Source organism: Euprymna scolopes, chromosome 14, assembly GCF_053919585.1.
Source record: "Euprymna scolopes isolate OS-2025 chromosome 14, ASM5391958v1, whole genome shotgun sequence".
NCBI lineage: Eukaryota > Metazoa > Mollusca > Cephalopoda > Sepiida > Sepiolidae > Euprymna > Euprymna scolopes.
Window position 1 is genome coordinate 21,001,446 of NC_136495.1, and position 14,458 is coordinate 21,015,903.

Consider the following 14,458-nt stretch of genomic DNA (forward strand, 5'->3'; position numbering starts at 1 on the left):
GCTGAGATAAGCAGAGAGCACATACAGCACTTGGAATTTCCAAACGGTCACCCATTTTAGTACTGACCAGGCCCAATGTTGCTTAACTTCAGTTATCTAACAGGAAACGGTGTGTCAATGCTGTATATATTTAGTTGAACAGAGACAAAAAACAAAGGGTTTTGTTGCACACTATTTTGATGAGATTTCAATGTATTTTTTTTCTGTTCATCGTTTTACTTTTAAGTGCATAAAAAAACATCAACATTGAGATTGATTGGCTTAAATAGAATTCAAATTGACAAATCACATCAATACTGGCAGGCCAATTTTCATTTGTTATTGCTGTACTATGTTATTGGCAATAAACTAATGTACTTAATCATGTCTGATAGTTCAGGAATCACTTTAAAAGGATATTCAGCTAAGGGGAATAACTCTTATATTTTGTGTTGCTGCATGTTGTCTTCATTTATCTACTAAATGATGGCTATTAATATCTATTTATATACTGAAGAGTTAAAGCGAACAGCTTTAAATATATTGCAAGTACAAATATTCCCGAGCTACAATGAGTCGGGATGGCTAGTTTAATTATTAAATAATCACAGTATCCATTTCAAAATGATTTCGGCAACGTAAAAATGAATAACTTTTTAAAACTTGCAAATTTTAAAGTAAATAAAAACAAATTACCTTGATGTATCTGGATTTGTGACCATTGCATTATAGGCTTTTTCATAATGACCCAACTCCAAATGATATTTGAATGCTTTTAAATAGAGAGTAGCCTGCAAGAAGAGAAAGAGTTTTTAAAAAAATTAAAACAAAAAGAAAAAAAACAAGACAAAAAAAATTATCGAGTAATTGGATTAAGTAATTGAATTCATGATACAGCTTGAGTAGGTGTTTATACAAATCAGGGATATGTCTTTAAAATTAGTCTGACAGTAGCTTTCTTGCTATCAGGTAGGGTTTTGTTCAGTCCAAGGAAGTCCACTCTCCACAGCTATACTTTCTCTCTGGGAAAGGGTTAGTTTATTACTAATCGTCTGAGGTGACCTGACCTGAGAATGCTGATGGGGCTACTCAGGCATTTTTTGCTTATCACCTAGCAGTAGCTCTTCAAAAAACTTTATTCGAGCTCCTGTATAACCTCCTGCAGAGGAGATAAATAAACATACAAAAATAAGGATCTATCAAGTCTACAATGAAATGACTTATTGCTTGGATATTTCATTAGAAACAAAATGTAGCATATGTTCTGTTATTGCACTTCATTTCTTATGTCCTGTTAGTGAAGGAGAAATCCTTCTAGATGAGAAAATGTTTTGTCTCAATCCAAAGTTCCCCTCTTTAGGGAGGTAGATTTTCTCCATATTAAAAACTGTGTGTCGAACTGCCTTCGTGGGGAGGCAAGATTTTTTAAAAATTCTGTTTAATTTTTATGATTATTTTAAAATGCAGCTTTTAAATAATTTGCTTAGTAATAACGATTTTTATTTGCCAATTGTTGAACCCTAAAACGCATATAACGTGAGCTGCTTCTCTCGATTCCAGTATCGTCCAAGAGTGTAAGCACAAGTTTACAATTTGCAGTCAAAGCAATTAACAATGCAAAAATAGATGTATACAATATACATTGTATAAACTTGTTGACCATGGATGTTTTTGCACGCGTTTGTGTATGTATGCTGTTAGGGCCTTGTCATTAATATCTACTATTTCGAGCTAAACCTCTCATCTCCTAAGTCCAGGACATCAGCTAAGACTTAACTAAGATCTCATGAATCCAGCTACTTGTTAAGAATTGCTGTTATGTGGTTGAACTCATTTCTTGAGCTCCATCCTGTGTGTCTAACTGCTCACAACCCATCTCTTTTCCTCATACACAGCTAATTTTCATCAAAAATCTTAAATGTCTTTTTCTTTTACTCTTAGCTAACTAGTGAAACTGGCCAAATCTGCCTGTTCCCCAGCTCACTCTCACTGGAAACTCGATACAGCCATCTCCCTCCTTAGCCTACTTTATCTGGTCACTCAAAAAGCTAACAAATAATTGTCATAACATCATTTATCTGGGGTGTTCAATGGTGTTTTTCCTGTTACCATGGTGCTCTAGACTGTGTGTGTGTGTGTGGGGGGGTTATAGCATAAAATCAATTGTTGCAATATTTTTGGCACTGTGTAAAGGGTCTGCCCCATAAATTTGGGCAATTCTATTTATGTGCATGTATGATAAGAACGAACCAATGCCACAATAGTTTTATGAAACGACTGAATTGGATACTCCAGCGTTTCCATATAAAAGCTAAAAGACCACTATGTTTCTGCTAATGGTAACTGAATTAATTCTTTGCCTGGGAAAGTTTATTTAACTGGATTTACGTTGCCATTCTTTTTTGCTTGGAAGTACATTTTTATTTGTCAAGAATTATTTTACACTAATGACCAACCATCCTGCAAGATATTTTGTCCCCTAATTGTTTTCTTGTCTAAATGTAATAATCAAAATGAAGACTTAAAAAAAAAAAAAAAAAATACTTACAACATTTGGATCAGATTTATCTGCAACACAAATTGCCCGTTCAGCTAATGTGATTACCAAATGTGGATGTTGGAAGTGTTCAAACTGACCAATCACCTAGAAATATCACAACATTCGATTAAACATTAGAAATAACATTCGATTAAACATTAGAAATAACATTCGATTAAACATTAGAAATATCACAACATTCGATTAAACATTAGAAATATCACAACATTCGATTAAACATTAGAAATATCACAACATTCGATTAAACATCAGAAATATCAAAACATTCGATTAAACCTTAGAAATATCACAACATTCAATTAAACATTAAAAATATCACAACATTCGATTAAACGCTGCAAACAAATAGTCACAAAAAGAAAGTACTAACTAAAATTCTTAGACATTCTTCTGGAGGTGAGATCTTCAGTGTGTGTAATGCTGGGAGTGCAGTTGAGAGTTGTTCGAGTCATGGCTGGTGAGATGAAAGCATGCTACCATCATGGATTGAATGAACGGTTTTGTTCATGATTCCATACAGATTCCCCAGTTCAACAGGATGCACCTGAGGAGGGTCAGAAATTGCATTGGCCAAGACATTGTGGGAATGGCACTCAGATGAGAACAGTGTGTGACAGTTTGGAGCCTTATGATGGCAAGTGAGCAGAAATTAGTCCATAAATTTAGAAACAGGCTCCATTTTAGTTTGACAAAGTTATTGAGTTTTAACTTGTTGCAAGCACAGCTAGAAGTCTATTTTGACAAGATGTCACACATTTGACACATAGTGTGGTTTATCATCAGATTGTGACATCACAAGATCAGGTGACTGGGAACGGTTTTGGAAAGTCAATTTTGTTCTAGGAAGCAAGGGAACAAGAATGTGTTTTAAAGATGGAGCCTACCCAATTACTAGCCCCCCCCCCCTGCCCAACTGACGAAGATGGAGTGAACTTATTGATGTGTTTCTGAACCACTGTGTCAAAGTTCAATAAACTCAACTGTATCAAAGAAACAAGATTCAACATTTCTATCATTGCATGCATGAAGAACATTCTCTTGTAAAGAAGAATCCATCCAGTGAAAGGTTGTCACAAAAAGTATATGTGTTGAATGAAGGGTTGATATCATGCTATGTAACAAGTGGTCCAAACAGCACAAATTATCAATCCTTGTCCCCAAAATTCAGAAACATTCTTATCTTGGTTATTTTCACAAAATTTTCACTGAAGTAACCACTAACCTTCTTCGGCTGTATCTTTTCAAACAGAACTCTTTACATAAAATCCATGAGGGTGGGTTGTTCTCATTCTGTCAGCCATGGCTGGGTGGATGTTTTAAGTACTATATCGTTGTTTTTGTCATTTTTCTCTAAAGACTATCATTTACAACTGAATGTTAATCACCACCTTTAGCTGTTGCGCCAATTGTTCATGTAGGCAATCCTAGCATAAATTTCAAGAGCTTTAAACAATCTCGTTTTAGACATTTCACTAAGAGATTAAAAAATGGACAACAGTCTCATAAATCTCACTTCCCTTATTTTGTACTTTAGTTCTCAAAGTGATATTTCTGACAAAGGGAGAAGAATTGTTGTTTTCTGGGGTGAAAGTTATTTATGAAACATTTACTGTTGGCTAATTTTTTTTGTACCTTGAAGTGATATTTTTTTAGTTATTTGCATGAAGGGGCTTTATGCTTTGTCTGGAGGGATTTCCATTAAAAAAAATATCAATGTTAAAACCAAAATATAATAACAAAATGATATTGGCTTTTGAGATAGCGTTTGAAATTTGAGATATTATTAGAAATTTAAGAAAGCCAAAAACGATATTATTTAGAAAAGATCCAGCAGAAAACCAAAAACCCAGCGGAGAAATTACCTCAACAGCTAACTGGGTCCTACATGGCCGCATCTAGCTAGGGACAAAACAAAGTTGAAAAAAAGCAGGGAGGGATACTTCTGTCAGGTGTGATCAAAAATCCTAATAATGATGATGATGCTAGTGAATCTTTCTCACATCCCATTGCACCTCCTCTGAAGCCAATAACCAAAGAATACAGAGTTGCTGCCAATATGAGGTCTGCAAACTCCATGAGGAAATTTGCCAAAATTATTCAGGTTAAAGTCACTCATCAAAACCAAACATGCAATTTCCTCACAGGTAGGTACAAAATAGCAACTTGTATTCAATTTGTCATCTACACTCATCATCATATTCAGTTCAATGTCTGTTTTACATGATGGCATGTGTTGGACAGCTGTTTTAATCACACAAATATTTTGATAATGGTATTGTTTATCTTTGGCTGAGTTACAGTTTTGTTCAGGTCTAGGTGGTCTACCTCCCGATTTTACCTTATTTTATGATTTTAAGGGGTTAGTTTACTGCTAAATGTCAGAATGCTGACGAGGCTGCTCAGACATTTTTTGCAGGCCAGAGTGTGCTTATTCTAGCATGCAGGCTACTCAAAACCACACTTGACCTTGTATCTAACTTCTTGGTGAGGATATAAACATATTGTACGCCTGTTATAAACATGAACTCAAGTAACGAGTAGAAAGTATTTCATCATCATCATGATGTTCGGTTTGAGAGCTAGAGAATGACCCCCCCCCCTCCTCTTACGCAATCCTACTGATACAGAAGTGCCTTGTTTCTGAGGCCCTCTCTCAGTTCAAAAGCACCTAAGGTCAAATGGAAAACACTCAACTGCCTGAGAACAAGAATGGTGCAGTCAAAAGTTGCTAGAACTAGATGGAGCTACAAAACTGACTCAACGATCAGTGAATGTAAAGAGGACGATACAAGGCAACAGTGCATTGTATCGTCCTTTACCGCCCAACCAATGCAGCTTGAAAGATCTTGCAGAGTGCAACAATAATGCGAAGGAGTGCATAAAAAAACTGGGAAACTGTCGCATGATCACATGCTTAAAAGACATGCAAAGAAAAAATCTTTTGCTTAAATATCTGTTTTATATGGTGGTTTGGTTTGGTTTGGTTGTTTTACAGCATATCAACCCTTTTCGGGTTATTTAATGCCAAATCCAGTTATTTTGGAAATAGTATTCATGTTGCATCCAGTTATTTTGTAGAAGGTTTTTATTCTACAAGATCTTTGTATCTTTAATCGCTGGTTTGTAGTGTTTGGTTATTTTATAGTGGATTTTATCATTTTTTTCCCCTGCCCTGCAGAACATGAGTTTTGCAATGGGAGAGGGAAAAGGGTTACAGTATTAATGTTTGGTAGATTTTAAGTTAGGAAACCAGTCAGGAAGTGGGAGAGATAAAAAGAGAAAGGGGAAATTTGAAGTGGGGAAAAAATGGGTTATCGTTTTTATTTTTGGTTTTGCAGAACATAAAGTTTTGCAAAAGGAAGTAGAAAAACAAAAAAACCCATCAATGTTAGGTCCATTTCATCTCAGGAAGCCAATATCTTCAGACAGCCTGATCTGCTAGCACCAGTTCCCATGGTGGCATGTGTTGAATAGCTTTTAGAAATTGATTTTAAAAGTAACCTATCTCTGGCCAGGTCTTTCTCCCAAGTTGATTCATATCACTTTTTCCCATGTATTCCTTAGCCCTACCCTGTGAACTGAAGCTGCTACCTCAACTGTTCTACATCTAAGCCAACATCTATCACCCATTCTTTCAACGTAGTCATACCAATGAAGTTGCATGTTATGTACACATCTTTGTATACTGTCCAGATTTAATCTTCTAAGGTCGTCAGATCTAAGCTTTTCTTTAAGACTTACATTGCACAAACATTGTATCATTCTAATTTTGTATCACAAGGTAAAAAAAAATTTTTTGCGAACCTCAGTAGCTCCACAATCCAGATATACTTTCTCCACATCTGAGTTCTCATCCATTTCCATTGTGTTACACTCAGACAAAATAAAATAAAAAAAACATAGAAGCTGTACACTTGCCTTCAGGTAATAAGTGACTTCCATTACTGGAATGGAGGTTTCCTCTTTGACCTGTAAAAGTTTCTGGATGAGGAATGGTTCACCAATTGACAGACCTTCAGTTGCCTCCACAAATAATTGGGCAGCTTTATAAGGTTCACTAGAAAAACAGAAAGCAACAGTTATTGACAGAAGCAAGATGTAAGTAAGAGGATACATTTTTACGATATAATCAGCTCGGGAAAGTGGTTCTGGTTAGATAAAAGTGATGGTGAGAAGGGCCAGTATCAGAGGTTGGGTTTACAGTTTATCCACCATTTTTGGGTTAATATCAAATCAAGTCATTTTGAAAAAAGTTTTTATGCTTCAAGTTGTTTATATATGCAACTTAAAGCGTAAAAACGTTTTTGGTTTTGTTGTTTTATAGAAGAAAATTGTTTTTGTTGTTAACTTTGCAGAACATAATTGAGTTTTATAAAAGGAAAAAAAAAAAACAACATCAATGTTTGGTACATTTTTGTTCAGGATTGGTTGGTTGGTTGTTTTTGTTTTACTGCATATCAACCCTTTTCAGGTTATTTAATGCTGAATACAAAGATTTTGAAGAAAATTTTTTTAAATTTTTAATAGAATATATATTGTTTATTAAATTTTTAATAGAATATATTTGTTGTTTTCAAATCGTTTTCTATTTAACTCATAGTTGGAACCCTAACAGGTACTACCACTCCGGGTCAGAGTGGACCTGAGAGCAATGGTAATTAAAGGGTGGCTCCACACTCCCCAAAGCCCACAAGCTGGGGCCTCACCACTGGATATAGTTTAAGGTCATATCCAGGACCTTTTGTTCAGAAGTCAGTATCTTCAGACAGCCTAATCTGGTGCTACCAGATTAGGCTAACAGGTATTACCACTCCAGCCCAAAGTGGACCAAAGAGCAATGGTAATTAAGAGGCAACTCCACATTTCCTACATGCCCCCTCCCCAACGAGATCTCACCACTGGATATTTTTAAAGGTCATAGCCAGGACTAGTACCAGTTCGGACTGTACATGGAAGAACAGTGAAACTGTCCTGTAAAAAAATACAGCCCTTAAAATGCCTTCAGCAAAAACTTCCGTATAACAAGCTAATCTACACACGTGTTGATACATCGGAGCAACCATCCACCTGTTCTCCATCATATGGCAAAACTGGAGAGAGTATGCTTTAGATGATATAAATAAATGAGTAAAAATGGAGCAAGGGAAAAATAGGAGGAAATACATTTCTTTTTCTTTAGTTTTGAATTCTAACTAGTCTTATTTTATACAAAGTACCGATAACTACTATTATACGATAGTTTAAGATCTGGCACCTGACTCGTTGCAACATCTTTGATGATTTAAACATGCAGCTTATCGGCCAGAGGGATAATTTGTGGCATAATCTTCCTAATCTATTTGTGTTGGTGCCACAAGTGTATCAGTGAACAGCTTGGCACATGAACAGCAAAACCATCAAAGACATAACCAAGTTCTCAAATTCACAGATGATCGACCTTTGAGGATAGAATTGGATTAGGGTTAGCCATCTTGTGTGATCTTGCTAAGAACGGATGTACATAGCCAACCATGGTTTGGGATGTGGTGCTGGCCAGGGAAGAAATTGATGCAATATTAAATTTAAAACACCACATAAGAAATCAACTGGCCAGTAATTAAAAATGGAGAGCAAGAGATAAGGGAAAGAGCTAGAGATGGAGGAAAGAGAGCCAGAAAGAGAAAAAGAGTGATAGAGAAAGTGAGTGAGAGAGAGAGAGAGAAGAGAGAAAGAAAGATAGAGAAAGTGAGAGAAAAAGATAGTGAAAGTGAGTGAGAGAAAGAGAAAAAGATAGTGAAAGTGAGAGAGAATAATTGAGAGAGAAAGAGAGAGTAATTGAGAAAGTATTTGAGAGAGAGTGAGTATAAAATAGAGAGAGAGTGAGAGACTAAGAAAAGTAGAGATAGAAAATGAAATAGAAAGAAAAATGAGAGGGCAAAAGTGAGAGAGACAGAGAGTGCAAATTGGAGATAAATTCTAACAAATGATATTTATTGCAAGACTTACTTGAAATGAAGATAACATTGCCCAAGCAGGAATTTCCGTGAGAATTCATTAGTGGTGCACCACGATGCTAATAGTCGCACATATTCTTGCAAATGCAGGTATTGACAATGTCCCATGAGAAATTCGGAAAAGATAAAATTGCTGTTTATGGGCCACCTGGATTTAGAGGTAAGGAGTTCAAAACTTCAAAGTAAAAAAGCAGTTCTAACCAGACAGATTACACATCTATATTTTGACATGTGAAACAATTTTTCCAATATATCAAAAATCAGGCAAGATAACTTTATATGTTAGATTAGGAAGAATCATGTCTTGAGATTGCTGAGGTGGAATATAAAATGTTGCAATATTTTGGAGTAGTAATGGGGCATGATCCCACACAGTCGGACGATTCTATTTATAAACGATGCTGCTAAGAACTGACGAATCAAATTAATTCACGTTCTGCTACAAACCAATCACAAACCAGAATTGCTTCATAAATATTAAACCTTTTCTGGAGCAATTTCACATGTTCTTTCCCGGGTTTCGACACGGTAAGAATATTTTGTTCTGTGGAACTGTCTACTACAAACAAGTCACCTCCCAGGACTTGTGTGTAACAGCGAACCATCTGAAACTGTTCTGAAACTCAAAATGGCTTACACTTTTAGAGGTTATGCGTCCAGCGTGCGTCTTTATTTCGATGGATCCAAATCAAAATTCGAATTGTGGCAAGTTAAATTTCTGGGATATCTACGAATCCAAAAGCTACACAAAGTACTAGAAACACAACCTGAAAACAGAAACGACCCCGACTTCATTGAAAAGAACGCAACTGTCTTTGCGGAATTAATACAGTGTTTAGATGACTGAAGTCTATCACTGGTAATGAGAGAAGCCCTGGACGACGGCTACAAAGCATTAAACATATTGAGAGAGCATTATTTATCGAAAGGAAAGCCCAAAATTATTTCTTTATACACTGAACTGACCTAATCAGAAGAGTTTCCAATGTGGATACAGGACTCAAAATGGCGACTACATTAAAAATGTAGAGAGCTCTGTTAGCGAACATACATTTTTATTTTCGTGTACATTTGATGCGTCAACAAGCAATAATAATTTTCTTGTCGATTGTGGGGCCACTGCACATGTGATTACAAAGGAATCTGATTTTATCAATTTTGATCCAAACTTTAAGCCACAAAATCATTTTGTAGAACTAGCTGACGGGAGTCGAGTCAATGATATCGTTTTGAAAAGAGGCAATGCGAAAATCTCGCTAAAGAACAATAAAGGTGAATTGTGTTTCTGTATTCTAGAAAACGCTCTTCTAATCCCAAAATTTAAGCAAAATATATTTTCTGTACAAGCTGCCACAAAACAAGGTGCAAATATAAACTTTAGCCCCAATAAAACAAAACTGGTATACCCGAATAGAACTGTATTTGATAGTTAAGAAAATGGAAGACTATATTATTTAAATAGTGTAGTCCCATCAAAAACCGCCTGCCATGATCTACAGACATGGCATAAAATTCTTGGACACTGCAACATTCCTGATATCAAAAAGTTGCCGACTGTAGTTGATGGAATGCAAATACAAACATCAAAAACCTTCAACTGCGACGTCTGTACGCAAGGGAAAATGACAAACTATCAAAACAAGATACCAGACAAAAAAAAAAAAAAAATCCTATCAGGCATGAAACATCAGCTCCTAGATCGCCACACCAAAACGGGACTGCTGAACGTGCGTGGCAGACACTTTTTGAAATGGCAAGATGCCTGCTCAATGAATCAAAACTCCCTAAAAACCTCTGGACGTATGCACTTATGGTGGCAGCCTATATACGCAACCGGTGCTTTTAACAAAACACTATCTAAAACTCCATATGAATCTTTCTGCGGTAAAAAACAAAATTTAAGCAGAATGCATATATTTGGTTCAACTTGCTTCGCATATATAGAGAAAAAGAGTAAATTGAATATTAAAGCCGATGAGGTATATTTCTTGGATATGATAAAAACAGTCCAGCCAATTTAATATTTTTTCCCGAAAAAAATAAAATAAAAAGAATCCGGTGTGTAAGGTTCACAGACACGTTTAATTGTAAAGACGAAAACCCGTCATATGAAGAGGATGGAATTATATTACCTCAAATAATTAGAACAAACGAAAACAATAAAAATGACGGAGACGAGTGTCCATGATGATGATGATGATAAAGTCGAGAGATATCCCCAAAAAAATAGAAGACGACCCGATTTTTTTTGTGGTCGACAATATAAAGGATTATGAAATCGACTATTGCTGTTCAATGGTAAATGCGCCAAAAAGCTTCAACGAAGCAATTAATTCAGAACATTGTGATGAATGGAAAATTGCCATGAAAAAAGAAATAGATGCCTTAACCGAAAATGATACCTATATGGGAGTGCCTCTCCCAAGAGATAAACATGTTATTTCTACCAGATGGGTCTTTACAAAAAAGAGTACAGCATCAGGCGTTGAACAGTACAAAGCAAGATTTGTTGCTGAGGGGTGCTCTCAGATTTACAGTAAAGAATACTTTTCTACGTTTTCGCCGACCACAAACTTAACGACAATCAGAGTTTTACTGCAAGTCGCATCACAATATGACCTAAACATCCATCGAATGGACGTAAAAAAAATGCTTATTTGAATGCCCCAATAGACTGTGAAATTTATATTACCCCTCCAGAGGGATTTATAATGAAAAATAAAAATAGCGTGTGGCGACTTAACAAGTCATTATATGGTCTAAAGCAGAGTGCTCAGTGTTGGAACACAGTATTCCATGATTACATTATTAAACAACAATTTAGACAATGCGCTGTAGACCTCTGTTTATATACCCAACACAAAGACGATAAACTACTGATTTTGGTTTTGTGGGTCGATGATATTTTAATCGCATCAAATTGTGACATAATGTTAACTGATGTTAAGAACAAATTAAGTAAAAGATTCAAAATGACCGATCTTGGCAAAATATCCTGGTTTCTGGGGATAGAATTTACTCAAAGCAAAGGACTTGTTACGATGACTCAATCGAGGTACATCGACAAAATACTATTAAAATTTGGAATGGGAGAGTGCAAGAAACGTTCTACACCGGTCGAAAATGATATTAATAAAAATATACACACAGAATCTGAAATAATAAATGACACACAATATCGCGAAATTATAGGTAGTCTTATATATTTGATGACTGCAACCAGGCCCGACATATGCTATACAGTAACAAAACTGTCACAAAAATTATCACGACCGACAATGAAGGATTTAAACAGAGCTAAACAAGTCCTACGTTATTTAAAAGGAACTAAAGAACAGAAGTTAGTATTTAGAAAATCAAGAAATCCCCTAAAATTAGAAGGTTTTTCGGATTCAGACTGGGCAAACGAAGAAGATCGCAAGAGTGTATCTGGATATTGTTTCAGACTCTCAGAAAATGGGCCTATTATTTCATGGAAATCTAAAAAGCAACAGATTGTATCTCTCTCTACGTGTGAAGCAGAATTTATTGCGATCACACACACGACCCAGGATGCACTCTACCTTAAAAATATCCTGAAGACTATTTTAGAGCCAGAATTGATTACAAGCCCCGTGGTAATTAATTGTGATAATCAAGCCAGTATAGTCTTAGCACAGAGCACGGTGATCAAGCAAAGATCTAGGCATATGGATATAAAATGCCATTTCGTAGAAAACGAGATAAAAAAGGAATCCATTATTTTGAATTACATATCATCAGAACAAAATATCGCTGATGTATTTACGAAACCGGCGACACGGATAAAGCTACAACGTTTTTTCTCAAAACTTGTTGGTGAATTCGACTGAATAATTTTTTTTTCTTTCACTGCCCTGTATGTATATAGATTTCTATATATTAAAAATACAGACCAGCGAAGTTCCACTTATGAGAAGGCTATTACTTTTTTCATGGCAATTTTCCATTCATCACAATGTTCTGTATTAATTGCTTCGTTGAAGCTTTTTGGCGCATTTAAAAGTGATAAAAAAAAAAAAATGATTAAATTATAAAAAATATGTGTAAAAAAAAGAAAAAAAAAAAAGACTTTTTTTTTCTTATAATAAAATGAAGTGTGAAAACCAAATTTAATGTTTGAGGGTACATTTTTTTTTATGTAGACCACTCCCCACTCCAAACTTAAATAAAGAATCAGGGTAAAATTAGTTTGTATCGTGTAAATTGTTCATTATTGATACTTATACTTAGCTAAACACATTTTCCATCATGGTCAATTTTCTTTTTTGCGTGAAGTGGTCGCTGTTTTCATACCAACCCACCCCAATCTTAAAAAGAAAAAAAAAAAAAACTTGAAAACAAAAAATACCATAAATAACTTTCTCCTCAACTAAATTTTTCTCAAAACTTTGATATTTATAGTTAGAAAATAAAATTACTAAAAGAAAAATTATTTTTTTCTAAAAATTATTAATTAAAATTTGCTAACAGTTGCAAAGGGCTTGATTTGTTTTTTTAATCCAAACAAAAAGGATACATTAAACGGGCGAGGATTTTTATGATAGGAATTAAAGCATTTGTCCAAATGGTTGGAAGATCTTCATCAAGTAGTTTGCCTTGCATGAGTGTCGTTCGTACATACATCCCACCAATACCTTGTAAAAACCATTGTGCCAAAGTCAAAGATGGAAAACCTGAAAAATAAATATTAAAAAAAAAGTTTCATTATTTTTGCGAAGTATGGCACAAATATGAAGAAAGAAATTGGATGAAAACGATTCTATAGAGATCAACAATATAAAATCACTTATTTAACAATTTACAACTCGGAAAATTACAGTAGAAACAAGAAAGTTTTAGTTGTCTGCCACTAAGTCAGCTAATGTCAGTAACCATTGAATTTTCCTGTTTGTTGTCGTTTTGTCAAATCAATTTAACCAAGTGAAACATCCTTAAAAATGTAACGTTATCTTATGCTAAATAAAAATTACTCACAATCAAAACAATTATTACATCAATAAGATTCATTTAAACAGCTAACACATTGAATCTTCTGAATATGATTCCTAACACAGTAAAGATTAAGATATTTCTTTTAACGATAAATTAATTAAAAAAAACTATTTGCACCTTGTAAAAAAAAGATAGAAATACAATTTGATAATACGGCAAACATTGCATTCACTAAATTTTTCTACTTGAAATCTTTTTTTTGTTTTTGTGAAAGATAACTTAAAATCCTATATTATGCCCACCATATTGATGAGTGACCCTTTTAAGATGGGAGAATTTTCATATGAATTGGAACCAATACATGGAAGACATTACCAAGGCTGCTGCAAAGATAGACCATGCTAGAAAATGACTCATACCAGAGAGTATCCTATATATTTATAAAGCCTCATGTATGGAGTTTTGTTGCCACAACTGGGATGGTACATCTACCGTTAGTTTCACGCTTAGACAAGGTCCAAAAAAATAGTCTCAAATCTAATAAGTCTTGCACTATTGGTCAAGCTCCAACCTCTGTCCTATCGTCACAATGTTGCACCCCTGTGCTTGTTTTATAAATACTTTAATGTTATGTGCTATGATAAACTCATAACATTTGTGTCCCTTGACAACATACTTGTAACCCGACAAGCAGCAAAATCCAACCTCTTCTCTGTTAAGTTCCCTAGATGCTAGAAAACCTTTTACTCTAATAGTGTCTTCCTTTGGACCGCTAGAGCAAAGTCTATTCCCTATCTGTTTCCTGCTTCCCTGACTGTATTAACCTGCATAAGTTTAAATGTAATGTGAACAGACATCTTACTGCTCAACTACCCACAGTCCTCTGTTAAACATGATCCAGATAGTAGCCCTTATGCTAAAGTGGAAATATGCCTTGTTTGGAGGTGAAATTATATATATATATATATATATA

At 35.0% G+C, this 14,458-nt stretch overlaps 1 protein-coding gene across 1 annotated transcript in view; it reads right to left on the reverse strand.

Moving 5' to 3' along the window:
• The window catches only part of LOC145292894 (nuclear pore complex protein Nup160-like), a 122,418-nt gene that overhangs the window by 25,999 nt on the left and 81,961 nt on the right, over positions 1-14,458 (reverse strand). The window contains exons 20-24 of the mRNA XM_080139030.1: positions 13,070-13,226; positions 8,525-8,680; positions 6,458-6,596; positions 2,528-2,623; positions 676-770 (exon numbers count right to left, since the gene is read on the reverse strand). Coding sequence (XP_079995156.1) covers positions 676-770; positions 2,528-2,623; positions 6,458-6,596; positions 8,525-8,680; positions 13,070-13,226 — 643 coding nt within the window. The remainder of the gene's footprint in view (positions 1-675; positions 771-2,527; positions 2,624-6,457; positions 6,597-8,524; positions 8,681-13,069; positions 13,227-14,458) is intronic.